General features: G+C 39.2%; 1 protein-coding gene across 2 annotated transcripts in view; it reads right to left on the bottom strand.

Moving 5' to 3' along the window:
- PREX2 (phosphatidylinositol-3,4,5-trisphosphate dependent Rac exchange factor 2) overlaps window positions 1-17294 on the bottom strand; it is a 301596-nt gene that overhangs the window by 146346 nt on the left and 137956 nt on the right. For both annotated transcript variants that reach the window (XM_061438929.1, XM_061438928.1), the window contains exons 19-22: window positions 11767-11852; window positions 5751-5887; window positions 2410-2527; window positions 549-733 (exon numbers count right to left, since the gene is read on the bottom strand). In XM_061438929.1, the coding sequence (XP_061294913.1) occupies window positions 549-733; window positions 2410-2527; window positions 5751-5887; window positions 11767-11852 (526 nt within the window). The remainder of the gene's footprint in view (window positions 1-548; window positions 734-2409; window positions 2528-5750; window positions 5888-11766; window positions 11853-17294) is intronic.

Raw genomic sequence — 17294 nt, 5'->3', positions numbered from 1 at the left:
GGATGAAGATCCTCTTCCTCCCTCCCTGTCTTGCTTTAAGGACTAAGGACAAGACTCTTCACAACTAAGAATTATATACACATCTGAAGATCTATTCATAAACTAGTCTTTAAGCTTCGAGAAACTATATGAAATAAACATGAGCCTTACAGAATTTGAATGCATTTTACGACTTCAAATATTCTTCAGAGGATTATGTACATTTAGGAAAGCACCATCTGTCATGAAAACCATCTGAAACGTTTTCACGATACTGAATTCACAGACGTAGCAAACTTACTAAATGCAGAGAACCTTTGCCAAACCAACTAATACTCGCTTGGGCAAGCAGCCCATCTAACATAACACTGTGCTCCAAAAGAGGTCAATTAAAAAAAAAAAGACTATACACAGTTGAGTAATGGGGGAAAAAAGAACAAGAAAGAGAACTTGAATGAGCGGACAGCTGAAGCATTCACAGCTATTTCATTTTTTAAAGTGGGGGTGGCTGAGGACTTGAGTTGTTTTACTGACATCATAATATCTTTCTCTGATAGGATCACTCGTACCTTGGCAGTGAGGCTGAAGAAGCCTTTGGGCTCGATCATCTTCTCCACCACGTTGCACTTGATCCCAGCGGTGCTGTCATACTCATACACAACACCATACTCCAGGTGGACATTGTCCACCGTCAAACTCACGTGCTCTTTCTTCCCGTCGATGATCGCCATGGTGTTGAACTTGTCAATTACCTCTGGAAAAAAGACAACTTTAATTCAGCAAATTCAGGAAGGGTTTTTTAGTCTCTTCAAATAATCTGAATCTCTCTGAATATTTTTTAGAGGTTTTAAAGGGTGACTAAATCTGATGTGCTAAATGAAGTATCTAGCTAACGTTTTTAAAAAGAAGAGCATTGGAAAAAAATACAAAATTGACGGATCCAACCTTTACCCTTCTAATATGACTAGTTTTATCTTTGCACACCCCATTTTGATCTATGGACCATATGCATACCTACTTATATCTGTATCAACATGAAACATACAATTTTTTCATTAAAATCATGCATAGCCTCAAGTCAGGGTTCCTAAAACTGCCTCAAACATTGGATGAATATTTTCTCAAAGCAGAAAAAATACAGAAAATCATACTGAAGCAGAAAGGAGATGCAATAATTATTTTTTCAGCAGAGAGTGCCTGAATTTTTCCAAACAGCATCTTCTGAGGCTAACTCATTGAGAAAATGTATCACTGTTGACTGTAATAAAATTTCCATCCTGAATATATTCCTATAGGTTTTTGGCCAACAATCAGTCAGCCAGTGAAAAAAAAAAAAATGTAGTCTCAAGCAAGAAACTGCTGAGGAATGAGGATTCTAACAGTAAATACTAAGTAGAAATACAGTACTAGTTTACTTAAAACAATTAATTCCTAGAATAAAGGCAGGACCAGTAAATATAAAATAGGCAAGAGCAGAAAAAACATAATTTCAAAGGAACTATGAACTTTCTAAACTAGGGCTTCTCAAATTTTATTGTACATACAGATATTATCTTGCTAAAATTGAGATTCTCACCCAGTAGATCGAGGGTGGGGCTGAGCCTCTGTATCTCCATCTTATGTGATGCAGGTGCTCATGGTTTGTGAACCACATTGGAGTGGGAAGGCTGACACAACATTTAAACTCAAAACAAGGAAACACATCATAGCTGGGGTTTGAATCCTCATTCTACCACTTACTAGCTTGGGCACATTCATTAACCTCCGTGGACCTCAATTTCTTCTCCATAAAGTTAGGGTGGTGATAATTTTGATGCTTTTGAACTGTGGTGTTGGAGAAGACTCCTGAGAGTCCCTTGGACTGCAAGGAGATCAAAGCAGTCAATCCTAAGAGAAATCAACCCTGAATATTCATTGGAAGGACTGATGCTGAAGCTGAAGCTCTAATACTTTGACCAGCTAATGCAAAGAGCCGACTCACTGGAAAGACTCTGATGCTGGGAAAGACTGAAGGCAGGAAGAGAAGGGGATAACAGAGAATGAGATGGTTGGATGGCATCACTGACTCACTGGACATGAGTTTGAGCAAACTCTGGGAGATGGTGAAGGACAGGGAAGTCTGTTATGCTGCAGTCCCATGGGGTAGAAAAGAGTTGGACACGACTGAGTGACTGAACAACAAAATAGAGCTTCATTTCTGATAAGCTGGTAAGGTAATCCATGTAAAATATCTAACAGAGAGCCTAAGAAAGCGTCGTAGTTATTCCACGTTAGCCGTGAGCAATTATGACTTAGGGATTTGGCGTGACATCTATTTGAGATGATGACTAAGGTAGTCACCTGAACATATAAGGTTTTTAACAATTGGGACTCGGCAATGGCACATTGACAAAGAATCCTATAAACCCAAGAGGAGAAGAAGAAACCCACCTTCTACTTTACAGTCAAAGGAATCCCCTGCTTCATCTCCTGGTGGTTTGGAGTTGGACTTCTGAAGGTCTTCCTGAGCACTCTCAACACTATTATAAACCCATTGTATGGAATCTTGCTGGAAATGAAGGAAAGAAACCTCAGAGGTATTTACTATCAGTGTTTCCTAAAATGCATATCCATTTCATAAATGTACTTCAGAAGAAGAGCTGACAATCTTATTCACCCTTCTAGTTTAAATACAATAAAATTTGAGAGAGAAGGAAAGTCAGTGTCTAAAACTGACAGGAAGTCAATGGCAATTAATATTGTTTTTAACAAACTGACCTTTTTAAGCTTGAGGGTTTTTTCTTCCAAAGATAGTTTTTTAAATAAGATGTATTTCCCAAATGTCTTACTCAAATGACTCAAGCATATCATATAATGAACTATAAATTACATTTGTAAACAAAATAAATGGTAGATGGATACTTTTCTGAAGAAGCAGTCATCTGTAAGTGTACAGATGATTTAAATATACTTCTTTAAAAAATATTTTTTATGTAGACTAGTTTTATAGTCTTCATTGAATTTGTTACAGTGTTCTGTCTGTTTTAGGTTTTAGTTTTTGGCCATGAGGCATGTGGGATCTTAGTTCCCTCACCAGGGATTGAGCCTGCATCCCCTGAACTGGAAGGTGAATCGCAACCACTGGACTACCAGGGAAGTCTCTAAAAAGCTCTCTCGTAACAGTCACACATGTTTTAAATACACTTAATGTTTTTCGTGAATCAAACCAATAAGAAAACTGGAAGAAGATCTTTCAACTTATGGGGCCCCCAACTGATATAACTACCTTTTAATCCTTCTACATCATAAATGATCCTATATTTTTTAAGTAGCAGTTCCCTATCTTATTCAGATAAATGAGAAAGACGAAATGGCTACCAAGTAAACATTTAGAGGGTTGCATTACTTTAATGTTTGTAGTTTTCCTAGGTAGGGTGATAAGATGAGTTGCACGACTGAAGTGTGATATAATTTGTATTATCCATCTTCACAATTGTGTTTAATTATTGTAGTGCTATACATTATTAAAGCCTTCCCTGATAGCTCAGCTGGTAAAGAATCTGCCTGCAATGCGTGAGACGGGGGTTCGATCCTTGGGTTGGGAAGATCCCCTGGAGAAGGGAAAGGCTACCCACTTCAGTATTCTGGCCTGGAGAATTCCATGGACTGTATAGTCCATGGGGTCGCAAAGAAACAGACATGACTAAGAGACTTTCATTTCATTTATACATCATTAAGGGCTTGGACATGACTGGGCAACTGAACTGAACTGAACTGAACTGAACTGAAGGGCTTCCCTGGTGGCTCAGATGGTAAAGCCTGCAATGCAGGAGACCTGGGTTCAATCCCCAGGTTGGAAAGATCCCCTGGAGAAGGGAATGGCAACCCACTCCAGTACTCCTGCCTAGAAAATCCCACGGATGGAGGAGCCTGGGGCTCGGCTTCGAAAAGTCGGACATGACTGAGCAACTTCATTTTCACATATCATTAAAAGGCTTCCCAGGTGGCGCAGTGGTAAAGAATCCAACTGCCAATGCAGGAGATGCAAGAGATGAGGGCTCAATCCCTGGATCAGGAAGATCCCCTGGAGAAGGAAAGAGCAACCCACTCCAGTATTCTTGCCTGGAAAATTCCATAGATAGAGAAACCTGGTGGGCTAAAGTCCATGACATTGCTACGAGTCAGAGCAACTAAGCACCAATACCACATCATTAAAGTGCTAGTTAACACTTAATCATGCAAATAAACTTTGGTAACTGGTTGTGACCTTCAAGGAACCAATCCCCCAGAATCCAAACCTTTGTGTAGCTCCTTCTGACCCTGGGCTTGGTCATGTGATCTGACTTTTCGGAGGGCTAGTAACAAGCACAATATAGAGATCATCACTTGGAATATTCCCTCTTGAAACCTAGACACTATGTAGAAAGGAGAATTATGCTTAGGACTGGAAAGGAGAGCCAGGTGGAGTGGCTCTTGAGTGAGAAACCTTCAGGAGGGGACCCCAGCACCAGTCAGTTCCCAGCAGAATGAAGCCCTCAAGGAACCAACACCAAGTCAACCGGAGAAGCAAGAGAAATAATTAATCACTGTTGTTCCAAGTCACAAAGTTTGAAACAGTCTGTTTTGCAGCAATGGATACCTGCTAGAGTGTGTTATTTACCTGGTGAATTTCTCTGTTTATTTACTCCTTTTCTTAATTATTTCACTGGTCAACACCTCTCCAACAAGGAAGATAAGGGAAATGAAAAGAAACTCAACTCAACTCAGTTTAACTAATTCTTAAAATTCTGGCATAAGGGGAAAGATCTGATCATTTCAGTATCTTTTTAAAACTTCATTCACTAACATAGTTTAATAAATATGTATGAAACTACTGTTAATCCAAGTAACCTATGGATCGGCATGTGAATTCCAATTTGCTATGCTTGTTTGACCTTACTAGTAAGCAGAATTGATTAGCTATTTTCTTGGAGGCTCAGTATTTTGCAGGATGTCAGTCCTGGCCCAAGAGAAAGTAGTCATTCAGCTTTCTATTTTGGACACAAAATCATATTCCCAAATCCAAAAAAAGGAGTATTTTAGGTGCATGACAGAAAAAAACAGAATGCCTCTCCTTTAGAATTCCTTTTGCACTCAATTAATTTGAGAGAATTTTCTTTTTCTAACCCAATACTCATGAGATAGTAAGTTTAGCTTACCAAATAGGATTTTAACTTTTTTTTTTTTGTATGGGATGTAAAGTTTGAATCAGAGGACAATGCTTAAAATTTTAAGTAATGGCAAGCACATTGTGGTATTTTCTTTTAAGAGCTAAATTCAGTTACCTAAATAAAACATATCCAACAGTCAATCGTGGACTCTATAAAGTATAACCTACAATTTTTTCTCACAGAAGTTTTATAATAAACAGTGTAAGCATTTATAATTCATATATACCAACAAAAGATATGCTGACCATTACAGATTCTAAAGCATCTGTCAAGAAAATAGTTCAGGCCTTTAGATTTCAATTTGATAAACACTTAACTATTTGAAAACTCATCACAAGGAAAATGAAAATAGCCCAGGACACTGTTTAAACTGGTGCTAATACTACAGCAGCAAACTGTGGCCACTTAAGCAGAATCGATTATAACTAATTATACACATAAAAGAAGCATTATGAGACTGACAATGCTGCGCTTAAACATGAACCTGGCAGTGGAAACCACAGACAGTTCTGGCATCATCTCATGCCACCCTCAGGGCCTTCTGAGCACGCTCGCCATTACAGCTGCACCGAGGGCATTTACCTTCGTTGGTCTCCGGTACTTCCTGCAGGCCGTGACGTGGGCAATTACGCTGGCGTGTGTCTCTTTGCTGACATTGATTCCGTTGACTTTGATGATACACTGCCCAGGGTGAAGACCAGCGGCTGCAGCCACAGTTCCTTTAAATACAAATGAGAAAATTGCCAAAAACTAATTATAGGAATATGATTCATTTCTATCCCATGTAACATAGGGAAGCAACTTTAAGTTCCATATAGCAAATTTTTAGAGTATAACTGCTTTATAATTTTGTGTTAGTTTTTAATATATATATATCTCCCTTCCCTCTTGAACCTCCCTCCCATCCCATCCCTTTTCCCACCCTTCTAGGTCATCATGAGCTGAGCTCCCTATGCTATACAGCAGCTTCTTAATAGCTATCTATGCACACGGTATATATGTCAATGCTACTCTCCCAATGTGTCATACGCTCCACTTCCCACCCACCCTGTGTCCACAAGTCCATCGCAGTTTCAAAATATAATAAAGATCTAGCTAGTATGTTCATGGCGGAGAAGGTAATGGCACCCCACTCCAGTATTCTTGCCTGGAAAATCCCACGGATGGAGGAGCCTGGTAGGCTGCAGTCCATGGGGTCGCTGAGGGTCAGACACGACTGAGCGACTTCACTTTCACTTTTCAATTTCATGCATTGGAGAGGAAAATGGCAACCCACTCCAATGTTCTTGCCTGAAGAATCCCAGGGACAGGGAAGCCTAGTGGGCTGCCATCTATGGGGTCGCACAGGGACACGACTAAAGTGACTTAGCAGTGTGTTCATGGGCTTCCCTGGTGGCTCAGATGGTAAAGAATCTGCCTGCAACGTGGGAGGGCCGGGTTCAATCCCTGGGTTGGGAAGATTCCCTGGAGAAGGGAACAGCTGCCCACTCCAGTATTCTTGCCTGGATAATTCCATGGACAGAAGAGTTCTTGATGAATTTGGCTCTAATGGCAATGCCTTCTCAAACATTCTCTATTTATTTGGCCATTCAAACTGTATTGAAGAGAATATCTTCCCACCCCATCTAAGAATTCGTTTGAAGGGATATTATAAAGAGATCTCTATCATGCTAATCAGTTACTTCCCCTTTCAAAAATCTAATCAATCTAATGTTCTATACATGCAAATATAATGGCAAAATGAGAAAACCAGAAGTACAGGCCTTTTTACCTTCATTTAGTCTACAAAATCTCTAAACATTAAAATAGTCTTCACTTTCATTTTTTTTTAATGACAAAAGAAATTCTTTAAAAAAAAATCAAGTCCATAGCAACTAGGAGTGAACTGGATTTGCAAAGAAAATGAGTTTAGGATATGTACAAAGAGTCAGGAAGCAGAGAATTTGTGGAGAATAAAATTAATCAGAAAACATCAACTGTCCACCATTTATTTGCACAGATACAGTGGCATATTCTAACCAGTGAGTTAAGATTTTCAGGACCTGCCAATCAATACTATTTGATATTCTGAACAAATCAACATTTACAAAGCACCACTGCTAAATACAATATATGTAACTAATATCAATGATTACAAAATTATCATAAGCATGTTAGAAGAAACTTCCTTTGCAAGCAAATAATTATTCAACATGTTATTAAACATGTTAAAGAACATAATTGATATTCAAGAAGACAGTATCCATTTTCTTCTCACTAAAATTCACTTCCAGAAATATTAAGTGGTTTTTCTGGACTAAGCTGAGCACTGAAGGAGGGAGGGAGGGACATTATCAGCAGAAAGAACAGCCTGGAATCTTTGAAAAAAAGAAGGTGGTGGGGGGGGAGTTGTACAAATGAACTTATCTATAAAACAGAAATAGAGCAACAGACGTAGAAAACAAAGTTATGGTTACCAGGAGGTAAGAAAAAGGGTGGGATAAATTGGAGAATGGGACTGACATATACTCATTATTACATATAGAATAGATAACTAAAAGGACCTACTAATGCACAGCACAGGGAACTCTACTCAATACTTTGTCATGGATTATATGGGAAAAGAATCTAAAAAAGAGTAAATATACGTATATGCATATCTGACTCACTTTGCTGTATACCTGAAGCTAACACAACATTTTAAATCAACTATACTCCAATATTAAAAAAAAAAAAAAAACAAGAAGAAAAGAAAGAACAGCCCTAAAAGAGGTACTGAATCAAGAAATAACCTGGACATTTGGGACCATAGGAGCAATTGGTGTCCGTCTTGAATGAAAGTGAGTGAAAAATACAGGAGGACAAAGCAGAGGCAGGTTTTGAAACTTACAAAGTGAACATTATTATATACACAAGAGGAAAAACATTTAAGAATTTTAAGCAGAGAAGTGACATGATCCCTCCCCACCCATTGAAACAGGATGGATCATTGGAGTTCAAGTCAAAAATCAAAATCACAGTAAGCATCTACTGCAAATTCCCAGGTTGGAATTAAGGTAGCATTAGTTATGAAGGGGAGAATGAGATCAAGTATTTGATGTTTGATGATGGAGTTGATGGAGAGGTGAGAGTACCCAGGATCATTCCTAAGCCTCTGGGCTCAGTGGCTGAGTAGATGGAGTTACTCAAATAATGAGAGACCACCCAGGGGTAAAGCAACTTCAGAGAATAGATGAAAAGTTCAACTGGGGAAAATACTGGATTTTAAGGTGCCAAAGGGGCATTGATGAATAATAAACAATTAGATCTTGGCTACAGAATTCAAGGAATCTGAGCAAAGAAATTCAGAAATCCCCAGCAAAGAGGATCAATACAATTGTTTATGTAGAAAGCACAGGAGGCAGAGAAGAGAAGAGAGTGCCAACAGTTAAGGGGTCAACAGATGAAGAGTTGGCAGAGAAGGGATAGGAGAAAAATCTGAAAAGCACCATCTCAGAAGTCAAAATATGAACGTTTCACCCCAACAAGACTAGTCAGTTTAAACAAATGGGACAGAAAATTCAATTAAGACAGGAACTTTCAATATCCTTTGCACTTCTCAGTTTAGTCCATGATTACTCTTATAAGACAAGGGCTACTCTTGAAGACATGGGTACGAGGTGGGAGGCGCTATCGCACTGGGCTGAAATTCAAGTAGGATGTGAGGAAGATCCAGCCAAAATACAGAGCAGCATTTCAGGAAGTTGGGTCATGACAAAAATTAAAGTCCTGAGAGCAATATTCTGGAGCTGAGGGTCTCAATCTTTGACATGCGTATCAATCACCTGGGCGGGGGTGGTCTTGTTGAAATGCAGATTCTGATTCAGTAAGTATTGGATGGGGCCTGAGATTCTGCATTTCTAACCATCTCCCAAGTGATGCCAATGCTGTCAGTCTATGGACCAAATTTTGAGTGTCAAGGATCTAGAGGGGAAAATAAGGAAGAAGGCAAGTTTTGAGTTTGCTGTTCAATTCAAGATAGCTTTGTTTCTTTGTTTATTTCAATGAGGAAAAAGCTGACCACTTTTATGTGTGCTGTGTATGCTGAGTTGCTTCCGTTGTGTCTGACTCTTTGCGATCCCATGGACTATAGCTCTCCAGGCTCCTCTGTCCATGGGATTCTCCAGGTAAGAATACTGGAGTGGGGTGCCATTTTCTTCTCCAGAGGATCTTCCCCACCTACGGATCGAACTGGCATCTCTTAAGTCTCCTGCATTGGCAGCCGGGTTCTTTACCACACGCGCCACCTGGGAAGCCCAAGGCTATTTTTATAGCCTCTACTATAGTAATTCAGTGAAGAGAAAGGCTGAAAATTCTGTAAGGGGACTATCTGACAGTGTAATACCGCACAGGCAGTATCTGAAGGGATAGGCTCCAGAATCTTTATAGAGATATTAACATTGAACTCAAGAGAAGAAAATGGAAGACCTGTTCCTCTAGAGTAGGAGAAAAACAGATGATGACCAAATAACCAGGACTTGGAAGGCTTCATACCTGGGAGACAGGAGGCAATGACGGGGAGAAAACTGATCAGACACGTAAGCAGACTGCTGAGTAGTAACAGGGGCTCAGTGAAAGACTAGACGGTGACTTGGGATGACACTAATCCCACATCCGTGACAATTCTTTGTCAGCTGCTCAGAAGAAATAGCAAAGGCTGTAATTAGGTTTATCTGAGGCCAAAACGCACCTGAGGATAAGGCCAAGAGGACCCTGGAGGCACCTGAGAGACAGGATTGAGAGGACCCTAATGAAGCAGACAAGTGACGGTAGTGACCCACCATGGGGATAAAGCTGGCTCAGGGAGGAAGTGGTACTCTGAAGGATGTAATTCACCAGCAGAAAAGGAGAAGTATCCAAAGCTTGGACAACCCTATCGAATTTTGCTTATCATTTTTTATTGAACTACACTTACAAACCAACTGAATTTTAAAACAACCTGAGAATATCAAAGTGATGAGAGATCAAAAAAAAAAAAAAAAAAGACTCCAGCACCAGAACCTGGCATACTGGAATTGTAGATTCCACAGGTAGAAGTTCAGTCATTGATATGCTCTAGTGTGCGACCATGGGAAAGGGCTGAAGAAGAAAAATGGGAAAGAAGTTTATTTTTTCATGGCAAGATTACAGTGCAAAAGGAAACCACAGGCTATTATCTTATTTCATATTCACTCAAAAGGAGAAGCACATGAGCATTTCTTTGTTTTCTTCTTCAGAAGCAAAAGGCATAGTAACCAGAATTGGACTTAACCCTACGACTAAGTTTCCAAAATACAACCTTGCTCCTTAAAAGACAAGGAAAGAAAAAACTTGATTCACTCCAGTTTTCAGTTATTTCATAGTACTAATAAAGTGATTGGCTCCTTTTTGGTCTAGTGAAAATGAAGGAAATACTTGTCACATCAAACATCCCTTTCACTATGCAATGAATCCCATTTCGTTAACGAGTAACTGGAAATATTTGAAATATCTATTAATCTATGTATTTTAAAAGTCTGAGTGAAAAGTTTTTGAAGTAAGGTTAATTTTTATCACACATACACTAATGAAAGTGATTTTATAGACTCTAATAGAGGTCTAGCTAGTATGTTCTTGATAAATTTGACTCTGATAGCAACGTCATCTCAAAATTTCCCAGTCTAATGTTGGAATGATCATGTTGAGATGCTTTACAATTCACATATCTTAGTAATGAAAAGCACGTATATCTCTTGTGAAGATAAACACGTCGCTTACTGTGATCTTTCTTGCTACAGCAGCAATTTATTTACTGTGGTTAGTAATGTGGGATCTAACAGTTATTTCTTTAAATTACATCAATGTTAGCATAAAATTTAAAAGTGTGTATGTTAACAAGAGATATCAAAAGCTGATTTGCCTGTCAAACAGAAAGAGAATAAAATATAAACATTAAGTTTTGGGTCCCCTAAATTATTTAATTTAAAATGCATTTGATGGTTTATAAAACACATGGTTTATGAGACCCCTTGAAGTAATCACACAGCAGCAGACGCTACATAAACCACACAGATAATTCTTAAACCCAAACTCACATATAGAATTGCTGACAGAAATACAGTAATATGCTGTCAGAGAAAAACAGACCATCTTAAAATCATTACATCCTTTGATTACACTGAAACATGGAGAAAAGTGAGATTGAGAGGAATCATTCTCTTATGAATTTTTAACAATGATAAATTTGTCTTACAATTTGGAGAAGTTTTTTTTTTTTTTTTAAATAAGAGTTTCTGGTGGAGGTGGTTGAGTCACTAAATCATGCCTGACTCCTGAGACCCCATCTAATGTAGCCTGCCAGGCTTCTCTGTCCACGGGATTTCTCAGGCAAGGATACTGGAGTGGGTTGCCATTTCCTTCTCCAGGGGATATTCCTGACCCAGAGATTGAACCAGAGTCTCCTGCACTGCAGGAAGATTCTTGACCAACTGAGCCACTACCATTGAGCTAATACAGCAAACATTGAGAATATCCATAGCAACATGATTGCACACATTTTTGTTCAGTAAGGACCATTCAAACCTGCTGGCCAGTTGGACACCACACAGGACCGCTTCCTCACCTCTTCCTACTGCGTGCACCACCGAAGGGCCATATCCTCGGATCTGGAAGCCAAGTCCTTCCGCTGAATCTGGGATTTTCACTGTCCTAAAGTCAATAGAAAATAAGGTAAGATGACTTTAAAATGCCACAACTGGTTAAAACAATAGCTGTCCACACAGCTATTGTGGACTGAATAAAATTCAATCCTTCCATAAACACATATCTGGGGTCTAATGTGTGAAAGAGACTGGGCTGGATAAGCATGGGGGGTGCACTTCCAAGGGACCCAGAGCAGGCACCCAAGATCTCCCACTGAACACAGTCATTGCACAGAATATCCTGACCAAGGAACAGGCTCTGGTCACACCAACCTCCCTTTGAATCTTTATTTAGTCCCTTAATACTTGGCTAACTTGGATGAACTGCTTAACTGAGCCAGTTTCCGCAAAAAGATGATGATGTTAAAACTACTTTGCAGGGTGTCAGTGAAGGTGAAAAGAGAAACCTTTGGTAAACTGCCCTGTCTCATGCTATGAACTGCGCAAGTACTTAGTACAATGGAAGCATCTCTCCCTAGTTTACTCTGACAAAGCCTTTGGTGCACTTTGCAAAGTCTCACTTTTAAAATTAACATAAAAGAAACACAAGGTTCATCCATTTCTACCTGTTGGGAACTTCAGCAAAGAGCAACAACAAAGAGCTGGTTTTAAAGAATAGACCTGTCAAACACAGTATCAAAATCATTTATTTAAGAATATGATTAACTTTAGTGTTCATTCAGTGGAATTTCAAAAGGATAACACATCAAAAGGTAAATCTGAATAAGAAAAGCCGTATTTTTTAATGAGCCCACATGGAAATGAAGAGGAAGAGATGGAGATCTTGAGTCAGCCATCATGGCAAACCAGGGAGGGAGTAATAAACTGGCATTAATAAACAAGCTACTCCAAGGAAGGAAGGCAGAAATCAGAGAGCAACAATGAAAAGCAGCGAACTCGAGATAAGACACAACATCATAACAACAAAAATGAGTCTAAATAAATTTCCAGAGAGAGCAAAGACAAATGAATACCATGTAATAAATGTTGATGAATGGCACTTGATGCCCCAAAAACAAAAGTGTTTTCCAAAAGATGATGAATGAATCATGAAATAAAAGCTGGCAGCATTTCAAAGGAACATGAGACAGTCTGAAGTTAGGTAGAGCAGCACTTACTCACTGTTTATGAAAGAGCTGGGGGAGCTGTGTGAGCAATGCTGCGTCTAGAAAACTTCAGAAAGATACACGCTGCACTTAGACTTGAAGGCAGAGGGTGGCCCTATAATTTCAAATATAACCCTGGCAGGCATTCTGGCAATCTGTGACAGAAATGCAAACTATCAGTTTTAGGGCAGCCTGAAAGTGTTATTATAGAATTTAAAGAATCCTTTGTCCATGGAATTCTCCAGGCAAGAATATTGGAGTGGGTAGCCATTCCCTTCTCCAGGGGATTTCCTGACCCAGGAATCAAATCCAGGTTTCCCGAGTTATAGGCAGATTCTTTATCATCTGAGCCACCAGGGAAGCCCTGAAAATGTTATATAAATTAGGTTACACACTATGAAGTGATCTGTATATTGGTGGCACTGAGCTTATGGAATGAATTTATCCTTTATCCTTAATTAAACACTTTGCTATATAAGGCTATATCTGCTTCTTTTACAACACCTTGCTCCTAGGGTCTGTCAAAGGTACACTGGAAGATGGAAGATTGACTAAGGAAAAGAAAAGGGAATAAACACATCTTCTGAGCATGAAATAAAAAATAGAGGTAGCTTAGGCTTCTCTATGAATAAGAGAATGAGAGTTCTTGAATGAGGGTTCACTTTTGCTGAAATGGGCTTCCCGGGTGGCACTAGCAGTAAAGAACCCACCTGCCACTGCAACAGACATAAGCAATGCAGGTTTGATCCCTGGGTCAGGAAGATCCTCTGGAGAAGGAAATGGCAACCCACTCCAGTATTCTTGACTGGAGAATTTCATGGACAGAGGAGGCTGTCGAGCTACAGTTTATAGGGTGACAAAGAGTTAGACATGACCGAAGTGACTTAGGACTCACACTAAAATAACTTGGACCTTTCTGGCCATGGTGAATTATTGGTGCTTTTGAACTGTGAAAAATTCATAATGGACTCTCAAAACTCTTTATGAGTAAAGTCTATCCTTATATTGCTATTCGAGGTTGACTTTGCTCTAATCTTCAAGATTATTACATTTTAAACAAAATTTGTACAGAACACTGTGAGATGCATTTTGTTCATAACACTGTAATTCTCTTCATAAAATGACCTTTGGAAAATATGTTTCCCTGCTCGGACCACTATACTATTAAATGAAGGATTAAATTTATACAAGAGGAATGCTCATTTCCTGTAGAAAATGAGTGCACTAAATTATCTGCTACAAAGCCTTTTGAAAAATTCCTTGATATAATCAATGTGTAAACTACAGATGGGTTCAAAAGAAAAATTCTGTTGTATTTGCCTGTCATTTTTTGCCTTTTTACTACATAAATTATAAGTGGCCATTGTAAGAAAATATGAGAATGATTGACAGGAATCATATGTTAGAATAAGGGCATAAAGGAAAGGTTACAATATTTAAGACAGATTAAAAATAAAAAGGAAAAACTTGAGTATTCCATATAGTATCACTGACTCAACAGACATGAGTTTGAGCAAAGTCCAGGATATAGTAAAGGACAGGGAAGCCTGGCGTCCTGAAGTCCATGGGGTCACAAAGAGCTGGACATGACTTAGCGACTGAACAACAACAATTCTCAAAACAGTCTTGAAATACAATGTGAAACTTACTTTTCATGTAATAAAGAAGCAATGGGGGAAAAATGAAATAAAAGAACAGATAAGCATCACAGATAACATCACTGGAGGACATACTACGTGCTGAACACATGACTAGGTTCTTTACAAACCTAGATTCATTTAAGTTCTTAGCACCTCTGTAACACTCTTACAGTCCCCATTTTTTTATGGATAAGGATACTGAAACAACACAATTAACAAGCAAGTGGTGAAAGAGCCTTGAATCTGGACCAGAAATACAGGGTTTCAGATATGGTGCAGCAGACATGGAAGGAAGCATCAGAACACCCAGGTTCAACCCTGCTCATCTAGCAACTAATTCTAAGACTAAGGATTTGCCTCTTTCTATTCAGTATTGAAGTGGATGACTTCCCAGTCCTCTGAATTGAGATGTCTATGATCAGTGAAAAGTATTTACAAGGTTAAATCAGAGGGCAAGGAACCATGGTGACAGCCTTTAGTTTACTAATAATTGCTCTGGAATCCTACTGCCTAATCCTTTTCCAGCCTGTCCTTTTCCTTTTAAATGCCCATGCAGAGTATATCACATGAAATGCTGGACTGGATGAAGCACAAGCTGGAATCAAGATTGCCAGGAGAAATATCAAAAACCTCAGATATACAGATGACACCACCCTTATGGTAGAAAGTGAAAAAGAACTAAAGAGCCTCTTGATGAAAGTGAAAAAGTGAAAGAGGAGAGTGAAAAAGTTGGCTTAAAGCTCAACATTCAGAAAACTAAGGTCATGGCATCCAGTCCCGTCACTTCATGGCAATTAGATGGGGAAACAATGCAAACAGTGACAGACTTTATTTTTTTGAGCTCCAAAATCACTGCAGATGATGACTGCAGCCATGAAATTAAAAGGCACTTGCTCCTTGGAAGGAAAGCTATGACCAACCTAGACAACATATTAAAAAGCAGAGACATTACTTTGCTGACAAAGGTCCATCTAATCAAAGCTATGGTTTTTCCAGTAGCACATATGGATGTGAAACTTGGACCTTTAAGCTGAGCACTGAAGAACTGAAGCTTTTGAACTGTGGTGTTGGAGAAGACTCTTGAGAGTCCCTTGGAGAGCAAGGAAATCAATCCAGTCCACCCTAAAGGAAATCAGTCCTGAATATTCATTGGAAGGACTGCTGCTGAAGCTGAAGCTCCAATACTTTGGCCACCTGATGTGAAGAAATGACTCTCTGGAAAAGACCCTGATGTTGGGAAAGACTGAAGGCAGGAGAAGGGAATGACAGAGGATGAGATGGTTGGATGGTATCACCGACTCCATGGACTTAAGTTTAAGCAAGCTCTGGGGATGGTGATGGACAGGGAAGCCTGGCATGCTACAGTCCATGGGATTGCAAAGAGTCAGATACAACTGAGGGACTGAACTGAAATTCAGAGGTAGGCAACTAGGTAAGCTTCATCTTAGATAGGATTGGATAAAAGGGAAGTAATAGATCATAATTGGGCTTCCCTGGTGGCTCAGTGGTAAAGAATCTGCATGCCAAGGCAGAAGACTTGGGTTTAACCCCTGGGTCAGGAAGACCCCTGAAGAAGGAAATGGCAACCTACTCCAATATTCTTGTCTGGGAAATCCCATGGACAGAGGAGCTAGGTGGGCTAAAAGCCGGTCATGGTCACAAAGACAACAAAACACCTTAATTAGTCTTAGGGAAAAGACATTATTATGGTTATCTGCTGCCCTCTGTCTCAAAGTCTTCCTAAATTACTAACCTTGATGAGTCGTGCTCACTCCTTCAGACCCCCTGGTAAGCCATGGGTAGAAGCTAGAGCCTCTACCTGGATGACACTGCAGAACTAGCCCATTACATTGCACTTCAACTCCTAAGATAAATGATGGATTCAGCTATTGCTGAAAATACATATCAAGGTAGGGAAGATACTATACCATATATACTTAGAATATTTTCATAAGTAGTTAAAATAAACTCTTTTGCTTCTGAAGTGGTAATCTTCATTTATCTTAAAATTAATGAAGTTGCTTATTACTATAGAAAAATAATATAATTCAAAGAGAAATATGGATAAATAATATAATTTAAAGAGAAATATGAATATAAACATGTTAAGACATTATGCTAAGTACTTTATATACATTCTCTTGATTAATTGGTTCATGGAAATCTGATTCAGGGACCCTACATCATTGATGATTTTCAGACCAAAAGCCAATGTTTCCCAAGTATATCCATAATATCTTATTAATTTTTTTTCAAAAAGCCCCCAGATCATTAATCATGCTCCCATTCTATAAAGATGTAATTATGTGTATCCCCTTGTGGACCTGACACAAAGAGCTCACTGATTGGAAAAGACCCAGCACCAGGAGTTTGTGAAGAACAGGGGAGCCTGGTGGGCTACAGTCCACAGGGTAGCCAAGGACGGGACATGAATAGCTGACTACGTGAGCAACTGAACAACAACAAATTGTGTGTTTCAACACAGGGTGTCTCATCCGTTCATAGTCCCTGAAATCCTTGGATTTAGGGAGCATGAGGGAATAAAGTTTCCATTACCAAGTGTCCTGCTGGTTTTCCTACTGGTAATCAAGCTCAACCCAACCCAAACAAGAAAAATTAGGGTAACAAAAAGAAAATATTATTTCTGCTGAAACTAACCTGCTTTAAGTAGCAACATAAAGTAGCTTAACCATCATAAGCAAC

The sequence above is a fragment of the Bos javanicus genome, chromosome 14 (genome assembly GCF_032452875.1).
Source record: "Bos javanicus breed banteng chromosome 14, ARS-OSU_banteng_1.0, whole genome shotgun sequence".
NCBI classification, from domain to species: Eukaryota; Metazoa; Chordata; class Mammalia; order Artiodactyla; family Bovidae; genus Bos; species Bos javanicus.
This window is presented reverse-complemented; position numbering and strand designations above follow the sequence as displayed.